Source organism: Oryx dammah, unplaced genomic scaffold (genome assembly GCF_014754425.2).
Source record: "Oryx dammah isolate SB20612 unplaced genomic scaffold, SCBI_Odam_1.1 HiC_scaffold_5, whole genome shotgun sequence".
In the NCBI taxonomy this organism is placed as follows: Eukaryota; Metazoa; Chordata; class Mammalia; order Artiodactyla; family Bovidae; genus Oryx; species Oryx dammah.
In genome coordinates, this window is record NW_024070189.1 from 106,350,680 (window position 1) to 106,377,626 (window position 26,947).

General features: G+C 46.5%; 1 protein-coding gene across 1 annotated transcript in view; it reads right to left on the bottom strand.

Moving 5' to 3' along the window:
• Window positions 1-425: 425 nt before the first annotated feature.
• The window catches only part of RASGEF1C (RasGEF domain family member 1C), a 39,490-nt gene continuing 12,968 nt past the window's right edge, over window positions 426-26,947 (bottom strand). Inside the window, exons 7-14 of the mRNA XM_040241407.1 lie at window positions 16,145-16,234; window positions 14,481-14,583; window positions 13,860-13,939; window positions 13,684-13,779; window positions 10,203-10,298; window positions 8,113-8,236; window positions 1,636-1,708; window positions 426-1,125 (exon numbers count right to left, since the gene is read on the bottom strand). Coding sequence (XP_040097341.1) covers window positions 1,101-1,125; window positions 1,636-1,708; window positions 8,113-8,236; window positions 10,203-10,298; window positions 13,684-13,779; window positions 13,860-13,939; window positions 14,481-14,583; window positions 16,145-16,234 — 687 coding nt within the window. The 3' untranslated portion in view covers window positions 426-1,100. The remainder of the gene's footprint in view (window positions 1,126-1,635; window positions 1,709-8,112; window positions 8,237-10,202; window positions 10,299-13,683; window positions 13,780-13,859; window positions 13,940-14,480; window positions 14,584-16,144; window positions 16,235-26,947) is intronic.

Below are 26,947 nucleotides of genomic sequence, written 5' to 3' on the forward strand. Positions count from 1 at the left end.
AGGACTGGGGGTGCCCATCACACTCCCTGACTTCTTGACTGGGTGACCTGGTTGCATACCAGGTCGGGGCTCAGCAGCTCCATGACCCATTTGCTCCAGGCCCAGAAATGTGGCTCAGTGTGTGAAGCGCAGAGTGAGAGCCCCCTGGGGGACCTCCTGTGGGCTGTGGGTCCTCCCCGACTCCATCACTATCCACCCAAACAAGCGAGGCATCTGGCCTCACACATGGCTGTCAGTATCCACTCACTGGAGCTCACCAAATACCTACTGTGCACCAGCAAGTTTCAGCAGGATATAGGGTCTATGGCATGGAAATGGCCCCCAAGTCCCCCTCCTGATCTGTGGCCACTGCGTTCCCGGGCCTGAACTGGGACATTGCCCTGCATCCTGGCAGAAAGTCACCAGTGAGAGATGTGAAGTGGATGTGAATACACAGGGTATACCAATGTGTTTATACCAGCTCTAAAATTTACAATGTATTGTACACATGGTCAAGTGCATGACTCAAATTTGTCCTGCTGACCTGCTGTCATAGCTCTCACCAGGAAGCTATCCTGATACCAGCAGGATGCTGAAAGGGTATACACAGGGCTACAGAAACCAGCCCATCTCAATGGGCAGGACTGGGTCCATTAGTAAAATGGCAGGCGCCACAAGTGGGCTGTGCCCCCTCCCATGCCACCGTGACGTCTGCTGGAGATATGAAGGTTCCCAGGTCACCTGGAGACAGGCTAGGTGTTTACCTCCATGGCGAGGGTGAGACCATAAGCTGCCCAACCTCTTGGATCATTGCCGAGGACAGACAGACTGTCCAGCAATGTGACCACCACTGTTCTGAAGGCAGGGCCCCCGAGGCACGTGCCCCTCTTATGTTTGGAGGCCCTGGGCCCTTCCAGGGCTGAGGTTTCACAAAAGGTGGAGAAAGTTCGCCTGGGCCGTGTGGTCACTGTGGCGGGTGGCAGGCCACAGGATCACAGTTTGCAAAGCAGTGACGCATCAGTGCCTCCGCCTCTCACTGGGCTGGCTGGGGCAGGCAAGGCTGCAGAAGGCTGGCTTCCTCTCTTCCTCTCCCTCTTCCTCCTCCTCCAGCTCAGCGCCTCTCACGTCTTCCCCAGAATAGAAGACCTGCAGATTTAAACATGCTGAGGGTGGTGAGAACCTGCTGGCCTGGCCTGAGGTTATATACCCCCGTGACCCCCACCCCAGAGAGGCATGTGCCATCTTCGTGGCTCAGTCCTCAGAGCCTAGTGCTGCTCCTCCTTTCTGACCTTGTTTAGCTCTATTAACAGGCCGAACAAGGAGAGATGGTGCGCGTCTACCTTTCTAGCATGAGTATGGACTAGGGTTCCAGGCCCTGGGGCACACATCTCAGCTGCCCACGAGGCAGCCTCAAGCTCTGGCGGGTCATGGTCCTCGCCTCTTCTCCATACCTCAGTGCTTGAGTTCCTCCCTAACCTCTAAGACCCTGGTCTGACCTGCCCCCACCCCCACGGAGGGCCTCCCAGGAGGCTGACAACCAGGTATGGATGAAGTTCCTCAGTTCTGACTTGGCCCCAAGCATCCTCCCCAAGCATCCTTCCCCTCCCTCTTCCCTGCCCCCTCCCCCTCCAACCCTGTCTTGGCATATAGACTCACCTTAGAGATTTCCACCTCTCTTTTTCTGTTTGGTTCTCTGGGCTCTCACTTTCATAAGAAGCCAAATAGAGACCTAATCAGAAAATAAAGTGATACTATGCATTTATGATCAATGATAATAACCTCTTCTACACTCAACAGTCTCACCTGCTTTTTGTTTTTGAATTAATTTGCTATTGGGATGTAACTGCAGATTCACATGCAATTGTAAGAAATAATACAGGAAGATCCATGCACCTTTTACCCAGTTTCTCCCCATTTGGCAATTGGTTAATTGCCAAACTATAGGACGAGATAATCACCAGGATATTGGTGTCAACATAGTCAAGGTGCAGAACATCCCATCACCACAGGGATCCCTCATGCTGCCCTTTTACATCCACACCCAGCTCCCTTCTAGCCCCACTCCTTCCTTAATCCCTGACCACCATTTATCTGTTCCCTGTATCTTTATTTTGTCATTTCAAGAATGCTATATAAATGGAATCACACAGTATGTAACCTTTCGGGATTGGCTCTTTTCACTCTGTAATTCTCTGGCGATTCATCCATGCTGTAGTGTGTATCAGTGGGGTTCATTCCTTTTTGTAGCTGAATAGTATTCCATACCATACTTTGTTTAACCATTCACCCACTGAAGGCCATCTGGGTTGTTTCCAGTGTTTGGCTGTAACAAATTAAGCTTCTGTAAACATTGGTGTATCAGTTTTTGTGAAAACATGTAAACATTCATTTCTCTGGAATAAACATATGCCCAAGAGAATAACTGCTGACTCATATAGTAGTTGCATATTTAGTTTTATAAGAAACTCTTTGTCTGGTTCTACATTCTGAAGATTTTTCTCTTGCTTCTTTTTTTTTTTTCTAAAAGTTTTATAGTTTTACATTCAAGCCTGTGATCCATTTTGAGTTAATTTCTGCATAAAATGTGAGGCTTAGGTTGAAGTTCATTTTTTGCCCTATGGATGTCCACATACACTTGCATCATTTGTTGTGAAGACTGTCTTTCCTTCTCTGAATTGCTTTTGCACTTTTGTCAAAAATCACTTGGAATATTCATGTGGGTCTCTTTCTGGGTTCTCTGTTATCTATTTAAATATTGAATAGCCTTACATCTCTGGAATAAGTCATGATATATACTTATTTTTGTATATTGTGGAATTATATTTGCTAGTATTTTCTGAAGGATTTTTTTGCATCTGTATACATGAGGGACATCAGTCTGTATTATCTGTACTGTCTTTGTCTGATTTTGATATCATAATATTAGCTTTATAAGGCAACCTGGGAAGTTCCCTCCTCTTCATTCTTTTTCTGAAGGAGATGGTACAGAATCGGTGTTACTTCTTTAAATATTTGGTAGAATTCTCTAGTATAGCCATATGGGCTCAGATACTTCATTTTGGAGTGCTTTTAAATGAAAAATTCAGTTTTCTTAATAGCTATAGGGCTATTCAAATTATCTATTTTATGTTGAGTTGTGGAAGTTTGTGATTTTGAGAAATTGGTCCATTTCATCTAAATTGTCAAATTTACATGCATATAGTTGTTCATAGTATTTTCTTATGAGTCTTTTATGTTGACAGAGTCTGTAGTGATACTCTGTTTCATTAATATTAATAATTTCTGTCTTTCTCTCATTTTTCTTTGTCAAGATGTTCTTTGCTACAGGATGGAAATTTTATTATGCTTTTCAAAGAACAAGCTCTTTAATTAACTTTTAAAAATGGTTCTGTTTTCCATTTCATTGATTTCTGTTCTCTTGTGCTCTTATTTCTTTTCTTCTGCTGACTTTGGGTTTATTTTGCTCCTCTTTTTCTAGGTTTTTGGAGTGGGAACTGAGATGATTGATTCAAGGTGTTTCAGTTTTTATAATGTATGCATTCCATGCTGTAAAATTCTCTCAGCCCTTCTTTAGCTATGTCCCACAAATATTGATAGCATTTCCATTTAGTTCAATTATTTTTTATTTCCCCAAGACTTCTTAAATTATGGATTATTTAGAAGTATGTTGTTTAGATTCTAAGCATTTGGAGATTTTCCTGTTGTCTTCTGTTATTGATTTCTAGTTTGATTCTATTGTGATCAGAGAATATATACTGTATGATTTCAGTTATTTAAATTTGTTGCACTTTGTCTTATGTAGCTCATGATATGCTTTATCTTGGTATATGTTCTATGAGCAATTGAAAAAAAGGTGTATTCTGCTGTAGTTATATGGAATTGTTTATAAATGTCCATTGGATCCTCTTTGATGGTATTGGTGAGTTCTGCTTTGTCTTTGCTGATTTCCTCCCTAGTTTTTATATCAGTTGTTAACAGAGGGTGTTGAAGTCACCAATAATATTAATAATTGTGGATCTATTTATTTCTGCTTTCAGTTCTATTGAGTTTTGCTTCATAAACATTGTTGCTTGGTGGAAACACATTTAGGATTGCTACATCTTCTTGGGGGACTGACCATTTTATTATTACATAATGTTCCAAATAGAAAAAGGAGCACGTCAACGCTGTATATTGTTACCCTGCTTATTTAATTTACATGCAGAGTATATCATGAGAAACACTGGGCTGGAGGAAGCACAAGCTGGAATCAAGATTGCTGGGAGAAATATCAATAACCTCAGATATGCAGATGATACCACCCTTATGGCAGAAAGTGAAGAAGAACTAAAGAGCCTCTTGATGAAAGTGAAAGAGGAGAGTGGAAAAGTTGGTTTACATTCAGAAAACTAAGATTACGGCATCAGGTTCCATCACTTCATGGCAAATAGATGGGGAAACAGTGGAAACAGTGGCTGACTTTATTTTTGAGGGCTCCAAAATTACTGAAGATGGTGATTACAGCCATGACATTAAAAGACGCTTAACTCCTTGGCGGGAAAGTTATGACCAACCCAGACAGCATATTAAAAAGCAGAGACATTACTCTGTCAACAAATGTCCATCTAGTCAAGGCTATGGTTTTTCCAGTAGCCATGTATGGATGTGAGAACTGGACTATAAAGAAAGCTGAGCATGGAAGAATCGATGCTTTTGAACTGTGGTGTTGGAGAAGACTCTTGAGAGGCCCTTGGATTGCAAGGAGATCAAACCAGTCCATCCTAAAGGAGATCAGTCCTGGGTGTTCATTGGTAGGACTGATGTTGAAGCTGAAACTCCAATACTTTGGCCACCTGATGTGAAGAGCTGATTCATTTGAAAAGACCCTGATGCTAGAAAAGATTGAAGGCAGGAGGAGAAGGGGACGACAGAGGATGAGATGGTTGGATGACATCTCCGACTCAGTGGACATGGGTTGGGTGGACTCTGGGATTTGGTGATGGACAGGGAGGCCTGCTGTGCTGTGGTTCATGGGATCGCAAAGAGTCAGACACGACTGAGAAACTGAACTGAACTGAATGTTCCTCTCTGTCTCTGGAAATTTTCTTTGCTCTGAAGTAATTTATCTTAGAGTAATACTGTCATTTCTGCTTTCTTTTGATTAATGTTTCCTCATCATTTTACTTTTTAACCTGTCTATATCAATATATTTGAAAATGAGTTTCATGTAGACAGCATATAGTTGGGTCACATTTTTAATTTACTCTGCCAATCTCTGTATTTGGGTCACTTATGTTAATATAATTATTGATATGTTAGAGCTTAAGCCTGCCTGTTTATTTATTTACTCATGTATTGTTTTCTTTGTGTTCTGTGTTTTGCTTTTCTTTTCTTATGGGTTCCTTGAACAGTTTCTAGAATTCCATTCCGACTTAGCTACAGTAAGTTCCTAAAGGATATTTTCACTGGATATAAAATTATGGGTTGATAGTTGTTTCCTTTCAGCACTTGAAAAATGTACCACTGCCCCTATGGTATCTGATGATGAACCTGATGTCATTTGAATTGTTTTTCTCCTATAGGTACTGTCATTTCCCTCTCAGTGCTTTCAAGATAGTTTTTTCTCTTTAGTTTCCAGATGTTTGATTATGATATGTCACGGTACAGGTTCTTTCAGTTTATCCTGTTTGGGATTCACCCAGCTTCTCGAATCTGTAGGTTTATGTCTTTTCCACACAGGGACATTTCTTGCCATTACGTCTTTGAGTACTTCTCAGCCATACCCAGTTTGTCCTCTCCTTCCCAGACTCTGATGACGTGAGTGCTACCTCTTTTGTTACAGTCCCACTGGCCTCTCCGGCTTGGCTCAGTCTATTTTTTCTCTGTTGTCAAGACTGTGCAGTTTCTATTGTTCTGTCTTTCAGCTGACTGATTCTTTCCTCTGCTCTCTCCATTATGCTATTGAACCCATCCATTCAGTTTTCTTATTTCAGTTGTTGCATTTTTTCAGTTCTAAAATTTCCATTTGACTCTTCCGTATATATTCTATGTCTCTGCTGAGATTTTCTCTGTTTTCTCTTGTTTCAGGGAGCTGACTGGATTGCCAGCACGTCCTGTCAGGAGAGGTCTGATGGGACTGAGGGCAGGGCCAGGCTTTTGTCAGAGGCTTTGACTATCCTAACTGGGGCCTAATACATCTTATGTTCCTTTTTTTTATTTTCTCAGCCTTATTTTGCATGTGTGTGTGTGTGTGTTGGCGGGGGCGGGGGAGGGTGGAGGGAAGGATAGGAAGAAAGGAGGGTTAAAATGGAAGGTGCTTCCCTCTAAGGGCATTCCAGAAGGGCCAGGATTTTACTTATCTGTTCATGGGAGTCTGTCTGACTGCCAGGTAGCAGACTCTCTAGAAATATTGTAGACTAAAAAAGTGAATGAAATGCACCCCCCAAACCTCTCCTCTTCCTGGCCTAGACTCTCCCCACCTCTCTCCTAATGTGCCTCTGACACTTTTTATTGCCCAGGTTCCACTAATGACAATAATCATCATAATAACTAGTGTAGTAGGTTGAATAATGGCCCCAGAGATACGGGTCTTAATCCCCTGAATATGGTCAAAAGGCACTTCACAAATATGATTTAGTTAAGGATCTAGAGTTGAGGAGATTATCTATCCTGGATTATCTGGATGGGTCTTAACTGCAATCACAAGTATCCTTACAAGAGGGAAAGAGGGAGAGTTGACTTCAGAAGGCAATATGATGGAAGCAGAAGGCAATATGGTGGTGGAAGCAGAAGCTGGTATAAGAAGAATATGGAAGAAGGGGCCACAAACCAAGGAATTCAGGCAGCAGCCACTAGAAGTTGTAAAAGGCCAGGAAATGGATTCCCCCCCTAACGCTTCCAGAAATAACCAGTTCTGCCAACACCTCGATTTCAGCACAGTAGAACTAATTTCAGACTTGCTAACTTCTGTAGTCATAAGAGGATAAATTTGTGTTGTTCTGAGCCACCAAATTTGTGGCGATCTGTCACAACATCAATAAGAAACAAATACAACTAGTATTGATTGAATGTAGTCCCGTGGGCTTTGCTGGTGCCCTGTCAGTTAACGCTCACCATGGCCCTCGAAAGTAGTTTCTCTCATTACCCAACTTTATAGATGCAATAGGTACCAATAGGTAACACCGCTTCTGGGGTGGGAGCACCCAGGCTGGTGAGCTTATCATTATGTGTGGTAGGGGAGACTCCAGATATGGGTGAGACCCCCCAAATTTACTAACTTCAAAATATAAAAAATAAAATAGCCAAATTGAAAATATTAATTCAGAAACAAGTCACTAAAAAATTCTTTCCCTTAATTTTTTATTTTTGGCAGATGATGTTTTCCTGAGCACGTGTATGGGTCCATGTGTAGAATGCCTGCTATGATGAGAATCAGGCCTCCTGTGTGCTAAGCAGGGTCCTCCTGCATCCAGAAAGCAGCTAACCATGGGGCCACACTGCCCCCGAGAAGGTCATCAACTCAGCCCCAGATGACTATTTGCTTCTCCATTACTTTCTCTTTCTGGAGGAGGCAGCTCCGGGAGTATACTCAGTAAATTCATAAGCAAATCTGTTGTATCTGACAAGCGATCAGATGGAAATGCTAACCTATTTAAGGGGACAGATATTAACAGTGCTTGGGAGAATGGATGCCTCATTTCATGACAGTGTGTATTACACAGGCACACGTATGTACACAGGTACTCACACTGCATACATACATACATATGCAAACACCAGCCGTGAAAAGACCCAGTCAGCCTAGTGCTTTACCATCCCCACGAGCCTGGGGAGGGCTGTTTTTATCATCATGCCCACTTTTCTGATGAGGGAATTAGGGCCAAACATCGTTCAGATTTACAGTGTCCAACAGCCTCCAAAGTGTGCCCAGGGAGCAGCGTGGCCTTGGGGCCACAACCTGCATCTCCTTGTCCTGTGCTCTGGGGGCAGCAGTTACCCAGCTGGGGGATGCAGTTTTCTCTGCTTCCTCCCAGAACCAGCACACTCGGGTGTGGTGCATCCCTGCTCACAGCAAGGGCCCTGAACTGTGATGTGACTAAGAGGCCTCCCACGAGCTTCATGGCTGAGGGTAAGGGAGGCCAGGGGCTGCCTTACCATCCTCGCTGAAGATGGGGGCAGTATGCAGGTAGTGGGTGATGCTGAGGTCTTGCTCAAAGGGACACTCCACTTGTTTCCAGGTGATGAACTCTCCTACTTGCTTGGCCAGCTCCAGAAATTTCTGCCAACAACATAGAGACATAAAGTGCAGGCGCTCTTAGTGCCTGGAGGTCACCTGTGACAGCGGGGCTGGCCCTGCCTCGTCATCTCTCATCATTCCCAGTGAGGCCTGCTTCTAGGGCGGGCAGAGCGGATCATGGGGCAGAAAATGACAGAGTCACTCAGGAAATCTGGATGCTGGTCATCTCTCTTTATTCTCTGTGAAGAATTTGCCACACCCAATACCTAAGGCTCATCCCCCTCTCTTGTCTTGGGGGAAAGGCAGTCTTGGGCTATGGCCGTCAGCAGGCAGTGCATTAAGCTAGAGGTGACTCCTGCTTTAGTCTCATTCTGCTTATTTTTGTGCTTATCTCAACTTATGGCAAGTGATATATCCCTACTTATAGCAAGTCTGAGATGCAAATGCATTTAAATAAATGTATTTAAATAAAGTTTAACTCATTGAAGTAGAATTTTGAGTAAAATTTAAATGCATTCATTTAAAATTTTAAAAACTGCTAACTTAAAGAAGGCTTTTTAAATACAAAGTTGTGACTGGGTGAGAACCCCACTCTGTGGCTTCCTCTGATCAGCCTTGGTGTCTGCCTCTAGCCCCCACTGCCCACGCCCAGGGATCTGTGGCCACTTAAGTACCTTGCTTTCTTGTCCAATCACCCACCCTTCCTCCTAGGCCTTGGTTATAAGGACCAATTCAAGAAAGGCAAAAGACAGGGTGTGCACTGTGAACTCCCTGGCCCCTTAGCCTCTGTGGTCTCTCCCAAGCCCAGCCTCTTCCTTGTTGCCTGCAGCCTGGACTGTTCCCCTGGGATGCGGCACCCAGGCCATCTGCTGGACTGGGCTTCGTCCAGCCATGCCCAGCACTCAGAGGCCATCAGGCCTGTGGGTAGCATGTGAAGACCTGCTGGGGTGTCCAGGTGAGGCCCACAGCAGAGGCAGCTCCAGGTGAGAGAGTCCAGGCATTCACTGTGGGCCCTGTCAGTAGGAGGTAGTGGCAGACCCCTTGGCCAGCCTTGCTGCATGTCCATGCCTCCCAGGCCCTCTGTGTGGTCGTGGTGGAAGCCCTGTCCATGGCGGGAGAGACAGACTTGGACAGAGTGAAGGGCCAGCCCAGAACTGCTACCACTTGGAGAATGAGTGGGGCTGTACCAGGGTAGGGCTGGCCCACTTGCAGGAGAAAAGCCCCTGCTTTCCTGTGGATTGGGAATCACTGCTGATGCCATGCTCTGTCTGACTCAGTGACCATCTGCTATCACTAGCCTGTGCCCCTGGGACTCCTCTTCCACTGCTCCGCTTCCATGCCCGGCCCACAAGCCATTTTGAGACACGTGCTGGGTGAGTCTGTGTGTCGGGTCAAGACTGAGTGGATCAGCCTGGCCTTGCTTCTAAAGAGCCTGGGGACTTGAGTGCTGTGACTGATGGATAACAGCCCGCTATGTAAAGGGCCTCCCTCTGCCTGTGAGGTGAGTGGGGGCTTCCTGGAGGAGGGAAGAACACTTGAGCTGCCAGTGATGCGTTATCTGCAGAGGGAGAGGAAGTCTTTATCCCCTTCTTTCCACTTTGCAGGATCACTTCCTGCTGCTGCTAAGCGCCCCTCCTTTGCAAGGCCTCTCCTGACCTTGAACTGTGCTCCTATGTGGCTCCTGTCACAGCACCTCGTCAGTTGTCACCGTGGGTCTGCACAGCTCTCTCTCTCACCAGCCTGGTGCTTCTTAAGGACTGAAAATTATGCTACTTCACCTGTGCTGGGCACAAGGCCTCTACAGAGTGAGGGTCCACGTGTTCATGAGCCTCAGTCTCTTCCTGCAGAAGATGCGGAAGGACCCCAACAATCCCGCCCTGATGCTGGCTGCAAACTGCTGCACTCTGCCTCAGAGCCCTACATTAATCCAACCACTCGGGGCCAGCTCGGGGAGCTCTTATCAGTCTGTCTAACTTGGTGGCAGGCCCTCCGAGGGCCTGGACCCTACCTCAAAGTTGACATGTCCATTGGGGAGGCGGTTGGCACAGCCCTCATTTAGGAAGTAGATGTCCTTGATGAGCAGGCTGAAGAAGGGGATGACGATCTGGAAGGGAGAGGGTGCAGGTCAGCTCTCAGCTGGCCTCTCCACAGGGGCTGCACAGGGGCGAGGCAGCCGTGTCAGCAGCCCCCTGCCCCAGGGCCCTCAGATACCCCCATGCAGAGGGCAGAAGAGACCTCCCGGGCAAGGCTGCCCAGTCTCAGAGATCCACAGGTTATAGACTACTTAGTATGCACCATGGGGGCGGGCAATGTGGAAACCACAAAGGAGGCACTAACTGGAGCCGGACTATTTTCTCCCAGGCCCCATCGGACCCCAGTGCTGATTGAGCTCCTGCTGTATACAATGCCATTCCCCCCTCGTGTTGGCGCCGAGGGAAAGCTGCAGTTTCAGTGGCCTTTGAACGTTTCTCCCATCGTCTGTTGGGAGAGGCCAGTGAGAACTTCCCCCCATGGATCATGGGTCCACAGACAGGCGTCCCCACTCACGTGCCCCAGGAGGAATGGTGTGTGCTGAGCACACTGCTAAATGTAAAATAAATATTAAAACAAGAATAAATAGATGGAAATAGAACAATTTTTAAAAAGTTTTGGTGTTATGAATTAAAAAAATGGAATGCGAATCATCTGTTGTGAAACTCTGTGGCCTCTTTTACAAATATATTTAACAATGTCTTTCTTGAAGCTAAAGATCTGATCGCGCCATATCAGGGCAAGGCCAGGAAACATCCCTACTCTGGCTCCTGAAGGGACGGGCTTCTGCACTCAGCCTGAGAAGGGCCAGGTGTCTGTTTCACTGTGGAATGTCTTGTTTCTCCCTCCTTATTCTGCACCTGGTGACCCCAGGTGGTGCTAGGGGTAAAGAACCTGCCCGCTAATGCAGGAGACGTAAGAGATGTGGGTTCAATCCCTGGGCGGGGAAGATCCCCTGGAGAGGGCATGGCGACCCACACCAGTACTCTTGCCTGGAGAATCCCGTGGACAGAGGAGCCTGGTGGGCTGCAGCCCACAGGGTCACACAGTCAGACATGACTGAAGTGACTGGGTACTTGGTGCAAGCAAGGAGATCAGCTACTGACAGCTCAGACTACTGTTGGGAGTCAGCTGGCTGAACCGTGTGTGTGGATTGAATCGGGCCCCTCAGAAAAAGCGTGCTCATGTCCTAAACCCCAGTGCCTACAAACAGGAACTTACTTGGAGATACAGTCTTGCTATGGATGGCATCAAGGGGAGATGAGGTCACATTGGATTATGTGGGCAGGCACTTTTATAAAAAGAGGTAAATTTGGACATATACTATCTGTTTCACATAGTCAGGTGAAAACAGAGACAGGTGGGAGTGATGCCGTCACTATCCAAGGAGCGCCTATGGCCATCGGAAACCAGGAGAGGCAAGAAGAATCCTTCCCTCCATAGCGCCTCGGGAGAGAGCGTGGCCCTGCCGACCTTGACTTCGGGCCTCTGGCCTCTGGCACTTGAGACAGGACATTTCTGTTGTTGTAAGCTACCTAGCTTATGTGCCGTGTTTTGCCAGGCCAGGAAATAACACATCTGCTCTGCCCTCAGGCTCCAGAGCTGGGCCCATGTGGCCAGTCCAGCTACAGCCAGCTTCCAGCCCGTCCCTCAAGTCCTGACACTTCTGGCTCAGGGAATGCCGAGATCGTTCCCCATCCGAGCTGACAAGGGCTTGGAGGTGAGAACCTGAGCACTGAGCACTCGGCACGGCATCGAAGCATGGCTGGCTCAGCTGGGCAGGGCAGCGGGGGCGGCTGAGGCCCATGGAGTGTCAGGGCCTGGCACAAGGTCATCTAGCTAGTGACCACCAAGCCAGGGCCAGAGCCAGGCTCACTAGGAGTGTCCTGGAATGCAGAACTTGTGGGGCTAAACCTGGGGCAGTCCCAGGCAAACTGGGGTGAACTGGTTATTCTAGATATATGTCCATTCAGCAACCATTTGCTCATGTCTTCTCTGTGCCAGGGCTTGGAGACAGTGAGAGCATGGCACAACACTCATTCCTGATACCAGTATGGTGGGGGACAACCTACACAGTGAGGGGCGTCTTTGCCATTCCCCATGCCATGTTTAGACCCTTCCTATCTCCACTTGCGCCCTGGTCACCAGGGTGTCAGTGGTGCACCTGAGCACTTCGTGTGCTAAACTGCGTACAGATGGGATCACATTCCATCCTCATCACTGTCCTGTGAAGTAGGGCTCTTAATACCCCATCTCACAGATGAGGAAGCTGAGACTCAGGGTTAAGTAACTCATGGTGGTGGTCTAGTCGCTCAGTCGTGTCTGACTCTTGCGACCCCATGGACTGTAGCCTCCCAGGCTCCTCTGTCTATGGGATTCTCCAGGCAAGAATACTGGAGTGGGCTGCCAATCCCTTCTCCAGGATTTGGATGTGGGCCTCCTGTAGTGCAGGGAGATTCTTTACTAACTGAGGTACAGTAGCTCATAAGAGCTCATAGAGTGGTAAGCAGTGCACGCAGGACAGGACCAGCGGGCTCTGCTCCAGAGCCCTGTCCTGCCCTCTTCCTCACTGGGCCCAGAGTGGGGTGGTCTCCATCCGTCTCCAGCCCCTCACTGTGGTGCTGAGTTCCTAGTCCAGTTCTGGGGTGTGATGGCTAATGGAGTTGGAATGGGGAGCCCCGCTGAGATGGATGGAGGCTGGGGATTCAGCGCAGTGGGGCTCTGGGGACAGAGGTGGCCCCTCGGGTGCCTGGTGCAGGCTTCTTGGAGGCAGGGCCGTTGGAGCGGTCCTCGGGGTGGCAGCATTTCCCACGTGGGAGGATTTTTCACCACTTCTGTGCATCTTCACGACTGTAAACCTGTGCCCTTGTTTTCTGGACCTGAGAACCCAGCTCAACACGGAGGTCACCCAGACAGACCTGTGTGGAGGGGCTTCACGACAGAGACGAGGGGAGTGGGAGGGGCGGAAGGAGCCAGCCACGGGCAGGAAGAGAGCAGAGTGAACTTCTGGCCTCAGAGTTTCGGCCTGGGGCACTGGAGGGCTGCGGCAACACCTGCAAACTTCCTCCCTGCCTCCCTCCTTCATTTCCTCCCTCTACCTTCCTTCCAACCTCTAGCCTCGCATTCTTCCTTCCATCTCTCCTCCCTCCACTCCTCGCACCCTTGCACCCATCTATTCACCCTTCTCCCATCCATTCTTCCACTGACCCATCCGTCCATCTAGCCACCAGTTAGAGCCGCTGGGGAGTGTCTTGATCTGTTTGGAGAAACGGTGAGTTCCCTATACTGGAGGCATTCAAGCAAGGTGGCATGACTATCTGTTACAGGGGCTGTAGAAGGGCAGGGATTGGACCAAGTGATCTTCCAGTCCCCACCTAGGATCTCTGATACAGCCCCCCTGAGCCCAGGTGGTCCGGAGCAGGGAGGAGCTCTGAGGGCTAGGCAAGCCTCTGACCTACCTTCTCCCGGCTGCTGTGGGCAGTCAGGGAACGGTGGGCTGCCCCGCGCAGGGCTGTTCTATAGTTGCAGAAGTTGCCCGTTGGGTCCATCTGGTGCTGCAAGGAGACAGGCAGCATTTGGGCAACTGTGTCCTGGGGATGCTGGTGGGCCCCAGCAGCCCAGCAGCCTTGCTTACCTCGAGGATGAAAAACTTGGCCGTCTTCACTTTGGCCCAAGTCTTCTTCAGCCTGGAGACCGGGCTCATGTTCATGCCCGCTGGAAGAGGGATGGCTGAGCTGTGCAGGGCCAGCCTGGCAGGGCTCTTCTGGGCCGCATAGTTTTATTGCTACACAGGTCCTCTGGGGAGCCCCCAGCTGGCTGATCTCCTAATCCTCTCAGGCTACACCCTGACGAGGGCTGACACTTGGGGAAGCCTCAGCCTGCCAGATGAGGGGTGGGTGGGCGCTAATGGATGCTGTGTCCAGGCTGGCCTGGCTTCTGTATGTGCAGGCCCCTGTCCCCATGCCCACAACACGGGCCTCTACTGTGACCAGGAGCCTGCTCTTGGTCCCCACTCACCCTGAATCTGGGTACATGCTGCCAAGCTCTCACCAAGCACATTGAAAGGACTGGGCTTGCCTCTAAATGGGCACCTCCCCAGGACCTTCGGGGTGGGGTAGGGGAATTGGGGCCCAGCCTGCACCCACCTCCTGCTCAGAGGCACATCCTGGCTTGCGCCCCACTGCCTGGCTGCACCCACCCCACCCTCTCTGGGAGCGCTTGCCCCGGGGGCCCCAGGCCTGGCCGGCCCACTCACAGATGATGGCCATTAGGGAGTTGAAGTTGCCGATGTTGAAGCACTCCCGGGCCACGTCGATGAAGAACTCAATCACCTGGGCCCTCTGTTTCTTCTTGGCTGGCTGGGGACAGGGTACCTGAGCCTCAGTGATGAGGGGTCCCCACCCTGCGCTGACCTGCTTAGGCATCTTGCCCCTCATTAAACTTTCCAGCTGAGATGCTTCGGACCAGGGTGATCTGCAGCCTGAGGACTCAGGGTCTCACCACGCCCCGGGGGGGAGGCAGCACAGAGTCCATTGCACAGAGGGTCAAGTGGGGGGTGCTGGGACTTCTGCAGGGACCCACAAGCTGCCTGCAACATAGGGGCACTGGGGGCCTCTCATGTCCCCTCCTCTCAGGCTCAGGTCCAGCATCTCTTCCCTCACGTGCAGGAAGCAGAGCCACCTCACCTTTCTTCCCAGCACCAAACAGCCTTCACTCTGCACGGGGTGTGGTGGCCACACAGTGACCCCGAGGCCCTGTCCCCTAGCAGCCCCACCACTGCTTTCTGTCAACTGACTGTGCAACCTCACCCCCAATGCCAGCTGAGTGTGTGAGACTTTGACCTCTTTGACGGCTCAGAACCAGATTGTGTCCCTCTCTGGCCAAGTGCTGCCCAGCTCTGGGGTGAGCTTGGTCCTGGTTTTGCTCGGTAAAGCCCCATCTCTCTTGGCTCCCAGGCCAGGGATGCGACGTCAGAAGAGGCAGGGCTCAGGGAACCCCAGAGTGTCTTCTCTAAGGAGATCGCCTCCCTCCCAGACGTGCGGTGTGGTCTTTACTGCCACTGAGAAGTGTGTTGTGTTACTGGTGGAGCTGCGACACCTGAAACCTTCAGAGGGGCTGCCGCCTGAGGTCCCGCTGTGCTTTGGAGGGCAGCCCCCACAGCGATGGCCACAGTGACCGAGCAAGGCGGACGAGCAGGCTCGACCACGGCGGAGTGTGGGTGTCCTGACGGGAGCTGGAGCCTCTCCCACTTTCTCGATTGCAGGCTTCGGCCCCATAAACAAACCCCTTATCCCTCAAGCTCTGTCTGCTTCCAGAGAGCCCACCCCAGCACATACGCTTCCTCCAAACTGTCCCTGAGACGGGGGCCCTGGGCTTCACCTCACAGTGGAGGAATGGGCTGGGGAGAGGGTCCCGCTGCCGTAAGGAGGGGAGGAGGCTCAGCAGGGTCTGGCTCAGGAGGGCTGAGATCCAGTGGCCAGCACGTCCAGCTCGGTGTTGCCGAGTCTCCCGGCTTTCTGGGAGATGCCAGGGACCTAGATTTCAAAGGGCGATCTCCCACTTCTTAAAGTTGGATTATTTCTACCTCTAAGTCTCAAGTGAGCCACACAGAATTCAGCTGCAAGCCAGGCCACCCCAGGCACAGGTGGGAGAAGTGGATAACCTACTCCCCTCTCCCTCAGCAAGCATCTCTCTGACTCCCTCCGGGAACAGTAGGTGGATTCGTGTCAGGCTCTACTCAGGGGGGAATGTCTCTACAGGCAGGCCAGGCAACACCTGGTGTCCCAGAGGGTGCTCAGCCTGGCTCTGGGCTAGGAGACAGATGGGCTCATCATGGTCTTCTGGTTCCCCCCAGGGGGGCTCCTCTCCAGTCCCGGCCAGCTTTGGTCATGCCAGCTCAAGGTCTGGCTTCCTACGCACCATGCAGATCTCAGTAGCCACGAGGTAGCACAGTCTGTTGAACCATTTCACATAAGCTTCCAGGTAGCTAGTCTTCTCACTGAAACAAGGCTAGGAAAGACACAAGAACCACGCTCAGACTTTTTGTCAATAACTTTTTGAACACAAATAACTTTTTAAAAGTCAGCCATCATCATTATAGACGATCTCAGAAACGTCAAAACCTCAAAACCATCCACAGATTTGACATATCCTTCTAGTTATATTTTCTATACACCTAAAGATGTAACTCTGCAAATAAGTTAAATAAGCAGGGTGACAATATACAGCCTTGACGTACTCCTTTTCCTATTTGGAACCAGTCTGTTGTTCCATGTCCAGTTCTAACTGTTGCTTCCTGACTTGCATATAGGTTTCTCAAAAGGCAGGTCAGGTGGTCTGGTATTCCCATCTCTTGCAGAATTTTCCACAGTTTATTGTGATCCACACAGTCAAAGGCTTTGGCATAGTCAATAAAGCAGAAGTAGATGTTTTTCTGGAATTCTCTTGCTTTTTCAATGATCCAGCAGATGTTGGCAATTTGATCTCTGGTTCCTCTGCCTTTTCTAAAACCACCTTGAACATCTGGAAGTTCATGATTCACATATTGCTGAGAAATGCTGGGCTGGAAGAAGCACAAGCTGGAATCAAGATTGCTGGGAGAAATATCAATAACCTCAGATATGCAGATGACAGCACCCTTATGGCAGAAAGTGAAGAGGAACTAAAAAGCCTCTTGATGAAAGTGAAAGTGGAGAGTGAAAAAGTTGGCTTAAAGCTCAACATTCAGAAAACGAAGATCATGGCATCTGGTCCCATCACTTCATGGGAAATAGATAGGGAAACTGTGGAAACAGTGTCAGACTTTACTTTTGGGGGCTCCAAAATCACTGCAGATGGTGACTGCAGCCATGATGGTGACGCTTACTCCTTGGAAGAAAAGTTATGACCAACCTAGGTAGCATATTGAAAAGCAGAGACATTACTTTGCCAACAAAGGTCCATCTAGTCAAGGCTATGGTTTTTCCTGTGGTCATGTATGGATGTGAGAGTTGGACTGTGAAGAAAGCTGAGCGCTGAAGAATTGATGCTTGTGAACTGTGGTGTTGGAGAAGACTCTTGAGAGTCCCTTGGACTGCAAGGAGATCCAACCAGTCCATTCTGAAGGAGATCAGCCCTGAGATTTCTTTGGAGGGAATGATGCTAAAGCTGAAACTCCAGTACTTTGGCCGTCTCATGCGAAGAGTTGACTCATTGGAAAAGACTCTGATGCTGGGAGGGATTGGGGGCAGGAGGAGAAGGGGACGACAGAAGATGAGATGGCTGGATGGCATCACGGACTCGATGGACGGGAGTCTGAGTGAACCCCGGGAGTTGGTGATGGACAGGGAGGCCTGGTGTGTTGCAATTCATGGGGTCACAAAGAGTCGGATACGACTGAGCGACTGAACTGAACTGAAAGATGTAACTTAATGTATGTATATATCATATGCCCCTACACACAGGTAACGCTCATTACTCGTAAATTTTGTGTTTGGTCCCTAACTTTTCTTTTCATTTGTAACCTGCAAACCCACGCTCACACCACTTCTTGGTCGTTGTGGACATGCACCGGGCGGCAGGACGTTTGTCACCCAGCGCACCTGTGAGTTCCCAGCTGAGCTTGAGCTGATGCCCTGACTTCTGGTTTCAGCTTCTGCACTGTAAACAAGTGTCCTTTTCCTAATCTACTTAGTGTCATTTTTTTTTTTCATTTTCATGTTGTTTGTTGGTGATTTCACTGGTCAAAGTGGCCCCAGGCACAGAGATGGAACCGTCCCGTGCAGCGTGGCCATGCTGCCTCGTGTTCCCAAGCACATGGAGGCTGGCATGTGCCCTAAGGGAAGAAATATGTGTTTGATAAGCTTCATTCAGACGTGTGCCGTAGTACTGTTGGCCATGAATTCAGTGTTACTGAATCAACAATAGAAGGTCTCATTAAACAGAAACACACACAAATCAAGGTTATATATTGACTGGTTGATGAAAAGGCTGTGATGAGACGCTCACAAGGAAACTAATCTTATATTTTCCTTGGGAGTAAGGACTCAGTATTTGCCAATTCCGTGTTCATGATGACTATAGGATATAAGGATGGCAAATAATGAGCATCAATCATATGTATGTACATATGTTTCTATCTATATATTTTCATATTTTCCCACATGAACCTTCTCATGTGCTAGCAAATATCCTTTAGAAACATAATTTTTAAAATGGAAACATAATTTTATAAATCCACTGTATAAGTGTATCACAATTTCAGAGAATCCAAAAGAAGCAAAGAAAGAAAAAAGAAGAATAGGTAAAGAAGGCAAGGTACAACAGAAGACAGTAAAAACAAATCCACACAGATCAGAAATTACTCTATATGGATTTGTTTAGTCACTAATTAAAAAAACAATCCAACTGCCTGCTGTTTTCAAGAGCTACATCCCAAACACAGGGATATAAATAAAAATAGAAAAATATGCATGATAAATACACATATCTATCTTAATATTAGACAAAATAGACTTTAAGGCAAAAAAATAAAGACTCTAAGGCAAGAAGCATTAGAAGAGTTTAAAGGGTAACTGCATAAAGATAAAATTTTTGAGTTATTGAGAATATAGCAGGAGTTTAAATTTGTCTGTACCTAATAGCATAGCTTTAAAATGTGAAGGCAGAAATAATCCAAAAATGTAAATTCCTTATAAGGAGGAAATTAAGAACACCTATTCATTAAAAGACACAAAAATGAGAATGAAAGGCAAAGCAATCAACCAGGGGAAGAAAATTTGCAGTACATCTAACTGACAAAGGATAATTAACTAGTACATATTTTAAATACTCACACAAAACTCTTAAAAATCCTTAAGAAAAAAGACAAATCAGTAATAGAAAACTGAAGAAAAATTAGGGACGGGCATTTCATAGAAGAGAAAACAAGAAGGTCCAAAACACATGAAAAGATGCTCCATTTAACCGTTTGACAAAAATTTAAGTTTGACAACTTCAAGTGTCAATGAGGCCGTGGAGCAAGAACAACTCCCTGGTGGCAGTGTAAATGGATACAGCCTCACTTGGCATCGCCTGTGACTGACTGACACAGGGCAGGCAGTGATTCCGTTCACAGGTATATCCTAAAGCAACATCTCAAAGTGTTGTCCCTGGGCTCCTGGGGATAGTCATAAAATATTCCTGCCTTTTCACTGTCTTAACATTTGCACTCATACATAATAGGACGATGGGTAAAATTACTGCTGCCTTAGCCTGAACTGAGGCAGAAGCCCCAGATGATACCATTGTGTTCTTCACTACTACATACTCCCAGTAAAAGAAAAAAAGTGAGTGTGACTTAAGGATGTTCTTGAAAACATAAACTTCAGTTTTATTAAATCTCAACCCTGAGTACATGCCTTTTTCATATTCTGTGTGACAGAAGGGGAGTGCCGTCATCTTTTGGCATCCTTAGGTGAATGGTTCCATCACCCCTCTTGGATACCAAAATGTGAGGATGTTCAAGTTCCTTATGTAAAATGCATAGTATTTGCATAAACTCATGTGTTGGGGGCCAGCGTGAGGAACTCCGCCCATGGCAAAGGTCATGAGGAAGGAGGCTTGGCATACGCAAAGGCGTGATCAAGCCTCAGGAAACCCCCTGTTCCAGAGCATCTAACCCCAAAACCAGAGTCTGTTTTATGCTCTCACCTACGCCTCTGACTTTACAGGGGGCTCTGCCCCATAACCGTTTCTCTCGGAGAAGGAGTAAACGTGCAGCTCCAAGGCAATAAAAATTCCTGGGCGTGACAAGAGTGTTTCAGTTTATGGACTCCTCTGAAGGTTATCTAGCCCGCCTGTATAGGTTCGTCCGGCCACATGTGATTGTTTACAGCCTCCCAATCTGAGAGGCATGAGATGTTTTAGACTTACTAAAGGCAAATTCTTTTGGGGAGTTAGAAATTATTAGTATAGTGGATTGGTTAGGAATTATATTGGTGAAGGGTTTTTCATTTGTTGTGTCAATGATTGCTGCTAATTCCCTGCTCTGGGTGGACAAGGATGTCTCAGGTCAAACCTCTCTGCTGACAGACTAGCTTGTGTGACAGGATTATCCATACTCCTGCCACATGATTGCTTAATACCTCTTAACCATAAACAGCACAGAGAGTTTTGGAGTATTTGAGAGTCTTAATTAGCATAGGGCTTTTTCTTATCATTGAGTCAATGATTGCAGCCAGGCCTCCATATCCTTAGGCACCTGGGAATATATTAATCAATGTATTTGGAATATAGAAAAGGAAATAATAGTAGTTTTTGATGTTAGCAATACTAGACTTTTTGAGTTAATGGATTTTCTCTTTTGTAATAGATCACTGTGCTTTGTTATAAATCACTGTGTCTTTGTTATGTAAAAATGTAACTTTATCACTATCTTAAGACTAAATAGATCTTAAGGGGAACATTGGTAAAAGGATTTTCATTTGTTGGGCTGATGTTTGCTGCTAAATCTCCATATTCCCTGCCCGTATAATGAATATAACTAACATATAGGAGAAATAAGTATTAACCTTTAAACATATAGGAGAAATAAGTATTATCCTTTAAGATTAATCCTGTTAACCTTGGGTTAAATAAATTCCTTTCTTGATTGCAACTCACTACATCCTCACCCTATAGGAATGCAACTTTATCTGGAGGGTGGTGCCTGGTTTAAGAAAAACCACCCTTGGAAGAAATAAGGTTTTTGGTTATCAGAAAGAAAGGATCATAGAATGTCAGCAGGTCTCACTCATGGCCAGAAGATGATAAGACCTTTTTTCGTTATACATTTATGTGAAGCATCTGATTTTGATAAAGGTCAGGACTGCTGACCCCCACGTGACTCTGTATTCATCCCTATGTGTAACAAAAGGTATATAAGCAAACCCCAAAATAAAGAAATCGGATCAGTTTCCTGAAAGACTGACTCCACCATGTCGCTTCTTTCTTGCTCCCGTTTCTCTGGCTGAATTCAGCCTCTTTTCTCCACTACACTATCTCCTACTACACTATCCGTTTCTAATCTCTCTCTATATCTGTATTTTTCCAAAGATGCCGACACCGTCCCCCCGCCTTCGAATCACCCTGGATCCACCGGGGCTGGACCCCGGCACTCATGCACATTCTCCTGTACACTTTAAATCACCTCTAGTTTACTTATAATAACCAATACCATCTAAAAACTATGTAAATAGTGGCCTGGTACACAGCAAATTCAAGTTTTGTTTTTTTAGAACTTTCTTGAATTTCAATTTTTTCTAATATTACTAATCTGAGAGTGGTGGGGTCTGCGGTTGCAGAACCTGCAGGTGCTCAGGGAGGACTGTAAACACGGTACTTCTGCTGTGCACACAGGTCTCATGGTGCTCTTGTGGAAGCACACTGGTGCGCCTGACGTGAGCTGAACTTTACCCACGGAACACCACTTTACCTGAAAAAAGACTGACCCATATGGTTATGCACAATTCAGTATTTGGCTGATACTTCCTTTAAATCAATTAAAATGATCCTGTAACTCCAAGGAAAACAATTGATAGTATTTGTTGCCAAGGATAAAATTCAAGTTTTCAAGAGAGAATTGGGAACCTAAAAAACACATATCTGCCTCTGGAGCCTGACAGCTTCCCAATACTTAAGAACTTTTTTGGATGATGTTAGTAGTGAATATATACAATGAATATTATTTAAAAATATCATCTAATGAAATATGTCAACATTCAGAAGGTCTGCTTGATTAGGTGAACACATATTTTCCAAATGGCCAATATATGTCAAAATTGTACATGGGTAAAAAGATCCATTCAAGATGTGCAGTTTAGTTGCTCAATCATGTCCAACTCTTTGTGACTCTATGGACTGTAGCCTGCCAGGCTCCTCTTGTCCATGGGACTTTCCAGGCAAGAATACTGAAGTGGGTTGCCATTTCAAGATGGACCAATGACTTTAATCTGATGGAGTTCAGATTCCAAACTACAATTAATCATAAAAAATTATCCCTTGTTGAATTTCAGTGTAGTATCAAAGAATATTCACAACTATTTGAAAAGGCCATAACATACTCCTTCTTTTTCCAACTACATATTTGTGTGAGGAAGTTGGATTTTCAGTCAAAATAATGTTACGTCAAGAGATTGAATCCAAATTAAGAGAATTCAGCCATCTTCTATTGCCAGTCATTAGAGAGATGTTTTTCAAATAGCTATGAAAAGAAGAGAAGTGAAAGGCAAAGCAGATAAGGAAAGATATACCCATTTGAATGCACAGTTCCAAAGAATAGCAAGGAGAGATAAGAAAGCCTTCCTCAGCGATCAATGAAAAGAAATAGAGGAAAACAATAGAATGGGAAAGACTAGAGATCTCTTCAAGAAAATTAGAGATACCAAGGGAACATTTCATGTAAAGATGGGCACAATAAAGGACAGAAATGGTATGGATCTAACAGAAGCAGAAGATATTAAGAAGAGGTGGCAAGAATACACAGAAGAACTGTACAAAAAAGATCTTAATGACCCAGATAATCATGATGCTGTGATCACTCACCTAGAGTCAGACATCCTGGAGTGTGAAGTCAAGTGGGGCTTATGAAGCATCACTGTGAACAAAGTTAGTGGAGGTGATGAAATTCCAGTTGAGCTATTTCAAATCCTGGAAGATGATGCTGTGAAAGTGCTGCACTCAAAATGCCAGCAAATTTGGAAAACTCAGCAGTGGCCACAGGACTGGAAAAGGTCAGTTTTCATTCTAATTCCAAAGAAAAGAAATGCCAAAGAATATTCAAACTACCGCACAATTGCACTTATCTCACATGCTAGCAAAGTAATGCTTAAAATTCTCCAAGCCAGGCTTCAACAGTACGTGAACGGTGAACTTCCAGATGTTCTAGCTGGCTTTAGAAAAGGCAGAGGAACCAGAGATCAAATTGCCAACATCTGTTGGCTCATGGAAAAAGCAAGAGAGTTCCAGAAAAACATCTATTTCTGCTTTATTGACTATGCCAAAGTCTTTGACTGTGTGGATCACAACAAACTGTGGAAAATTCTGAAAGAGATGGGAATACCAGACCACCTGACCCGTCTCCTGAGAAATCTGTATCCAGGTCAGGAAGCAACAGTTAGAACTGGACATGGAACAACAGACTGGTTCCAAATAGGGAAAGGAGTACGTCAAGGCTGTATATTGTCGCCCTGCTTATTTAACTTACATGCAGAGTACATCATGAGAAACGCTGGACTGGATGAAGCACAAGCCAGAATCAAGATTGTCAGGAGAAATATCAATAACCTCGGATATGCAGATGACATCACCCTTATGGCAGAAAGTGAAGAATTAAAGAGCCGCCTCTTGATGAAAGTGAAAGAGAAGAGTGGAAAGATTGGCTTACAACTCAAAATTCCTAAAACTAAGATCATGGCATCTGGTCCCATCACTTCATAGCAAACAGATATGGAAACAATGGAAACAATGACAGACTTTATTTTTTTGGGCTCCAAAATCACTGCAGATGGTGAGTGCAGCCATGAAATTAAAAGATGCTTACTCCTTGGAAGAAAAGTTATGACCAACCTAGACAGCATATTAAAAAGCAGAGACATCACTTTGCCAACAAAGGTCTGTCTAGTCAAAGCTATGGTTTTTCCACTATTCATATATGGATGTGAGAGTTGGACTATAAAGAAAGCTGAGCATTGATGAGAATTGATGCTTTTGAACCGTGGTGTTGGAGAAGACTCTTGAGAGTCCTTTGGACTGCAAGGAGATCCAACCAGTCTATCCTAAAGGAAATCAGTCCTGAATATTCACTGGAAGGACTGATGGCTGAAGCTGAAACTCCAATACTCTGGCCACCCGATGGGGAAAGTGAAAGTGAAAGTGAAGTCGCTCAGTCGTGTCTGACTCTTTGCGGCCCCGTGGACTGTAGCCCACCAGGGTCCTCTGTCCATGGGATTCTCCAGGCAAGAATACTGGAGTGAGTTGCCATTTCCTTCTCCAGTGGAGTGAGTTGCCATTTCCTTCTCCAGGGGAATCTTCCCGACCCAGAGATTGAACCCAGGTCTCCTGCATTGCAGACAGATGCTTTAACCTCTGAGCCACCAGGGAAGCCCCTACCTGATGCGGAAAATTGACTTATTTGAAAAGACCCTGATGCTGGGAAAGATTGAGGGCAGGAGGAAAAGGGGACGACAGAGGATGAAATGGTTGGATGGCATCACCAACTCAATGGACATGAGTTTGAGTAAACTCGGGGAGTTGGTGATGGACAGGGAGGCCTGGTGTGCTGCAGTCCATGGGGTCATAAAGAGTTGGACATGACTGAATGACTGAACAGAACTGAGAGAAATTTTTAAAAATACCGTAAAACAATATCACTCTTCTCATTAATTTTTTTGGAAAATAGAGTTATTTTTCATAAAATATGTAACTTATTAACATATAATAGATTATTATGATTTTGAATAAATATTTTTTAAAGTTATTGGCCTTACTGGCTAATATAATAAATGTTGTTTAGCTGCTAAGTCGTGTCCAACTCTTTGCGATGCCATGGGCTGTAATACACCAGGCCCCTCTCTCGGGATTTCCCCAGGCAAGAGTACTGGATTGGGTTGCCATTTCCTTCTCCATGGGATCTTCTTGACCCAGGGATCAAACCCATGTCTCCTGTATTGACAGGCAGATTTTTTGCCTCTGAGCCACAGGGAAGCCCATTATAATAAATACAGGTAGCTGTTATGACCAGAGAAGGCAATGGCACCCCACTCCAGTACTCTTGCCTGGAAAATCCCATGGACGGAGGAGCCTGGTGGGCTGCAGTCTATGGGGTCGCTAAGAGTGGGACACGACTGAGCGACTTCACTTTCACTTTTCATTTTCATGCATTGGAGGAGGAAATGGCAACCCACTCCAGTGTTCTTGCCTGGAGAATCCCAGGGTTTGGGGAGCCTGGTGGGCTGCCGTCTCTGGGGTCGCACAGAGTCAGACACTCGACTGAAGCGACTTAGCAGCAGCGGCAGCAAGCTGTTATGACAATAAGCTGCCTACGTGTGAACATGCAGGTCGTGAACTTTCAAAGATGTTGACATGCGTTCCATCAACATCAGACAGGAGTGAAGTGGCAGCTTGCCCTCCATCTCCTATTGCTGTTGATCCTTCAGTTCTACAGTCTCCCCCCTCCTCTCCCATCTCCAGTCAGTAACCCTTCTTCCCTAGTCACGTGACGCCAGCCCCTGTATGCCCCCTGTTGTACTGTGCTGTGATTTTCAAAGCACTGTAATGTAAGATTTAAAATGTTTTCTCTATTTTTGTGGGTTTTTTAAATGTATTATTTGTGTGAAAAGTATTACAAACCTTTTACAGCACAGACCTATATAGCCAATTGTGTTAGCTGGCTACGTAGGCTAACTTTGCTGGACTTATGAGCAAATTGGACTTACGAACGTGCTCTCAAAATGGAAGTCATTCGTATGTAGGGAAGTTTCTTGTACATAACCAAAAGTTCTTTGGGGTCCTCCATAATTTTTAAGACTGAAAGCTGTCCTGGCACTAAACCACTTGAGAACTGATGCTCTAGAAAAAAATGTACCCACATACATAGAAAATGTAAAAGAATGTTCATAGCAGCAATATCTATAGTAGCTGAGAGGCTAGGACACAGAAATGTTCATTTACAGTAGACCGGGTAAACGATCATGATGTTTTTCACAATTAAAAATAATACTTGGAAATGGCCCAAACCCCAAACGAAACAAAACAGAAAAACAACCCCCTAAGAGCAGTGTCTCCTCCGCACTCTTGCTGCCAGGGCCGTGATGAGCTCCTCAGAGTGCCAGGGTTCCTAGAGATTGTCCACACGTGCGTACAAGCAGATGTGCCTTACGCGTCCCCCTTTGTTACACAGGTGGTCACACGCTCTTTGTCACTGCTCTTCGCTTGTTCACCTCTCAACAATGGGTCTTTGGCAAATATCCCACTTTTGCTGTGTCCTGTGCGTAGTCACTCAGTTGTGTCCGACTCTTTGCAGACCCCATGGACTGTAGCCCACCAGGCTCCTCTGTCCATGGGGATTCTCCAGGCAAGAATACTGGAGTGAGTTGCCATGCCCTCCTCCAGGGCATCTTCCCAACGCAGGGATCGAGCCCAGGTCTCCTTCATCACAGGCAGATTCTTTACCATCTCAGCCACCAGGGAGGCCCAAGAAAGTGTTAGCCACGTCCAACTCTTTGCAACCCCATGGACTATAGCCTGCCAGGCTCCTCTGTCCACGTAATTGTTTAGGCAAGAATACTGGAGTGGGTTGCTATTCCCATCTCCAGGGGATCTTCCAAACACAGGGACTGAACCCAGGTCTCCTGCATTGCTGGCAGATTCTTTACCATCTGAGCCACCAGCAATGCCATGCAAATGTCCTTCATTCCATTCTTACAGATGCTCTTATTCTAATAGTTGCATAGCCTTCTGTGTATGGATGTATTGCGATATTTAATCGAGTCCCTGTGGATGGTATGGTAGTTTGCTTCCAATCTTTGGTCATAAAACACAGAAAAATATCCAAGATATCTTTGTGTATGCACGTGTTTGTGTATACCTGTAGGATAAATCGTTAGGTGTGAAAATTTGGGGTCCAGAGTGTACATTTAAAGTGTTGATTCTATTGTCACGCTGCTCTCCAAAGTGGCTGTGCCAATTTCACCCCCTGCCAGCTGTTTGTTTGTGAGACTGTCCCTT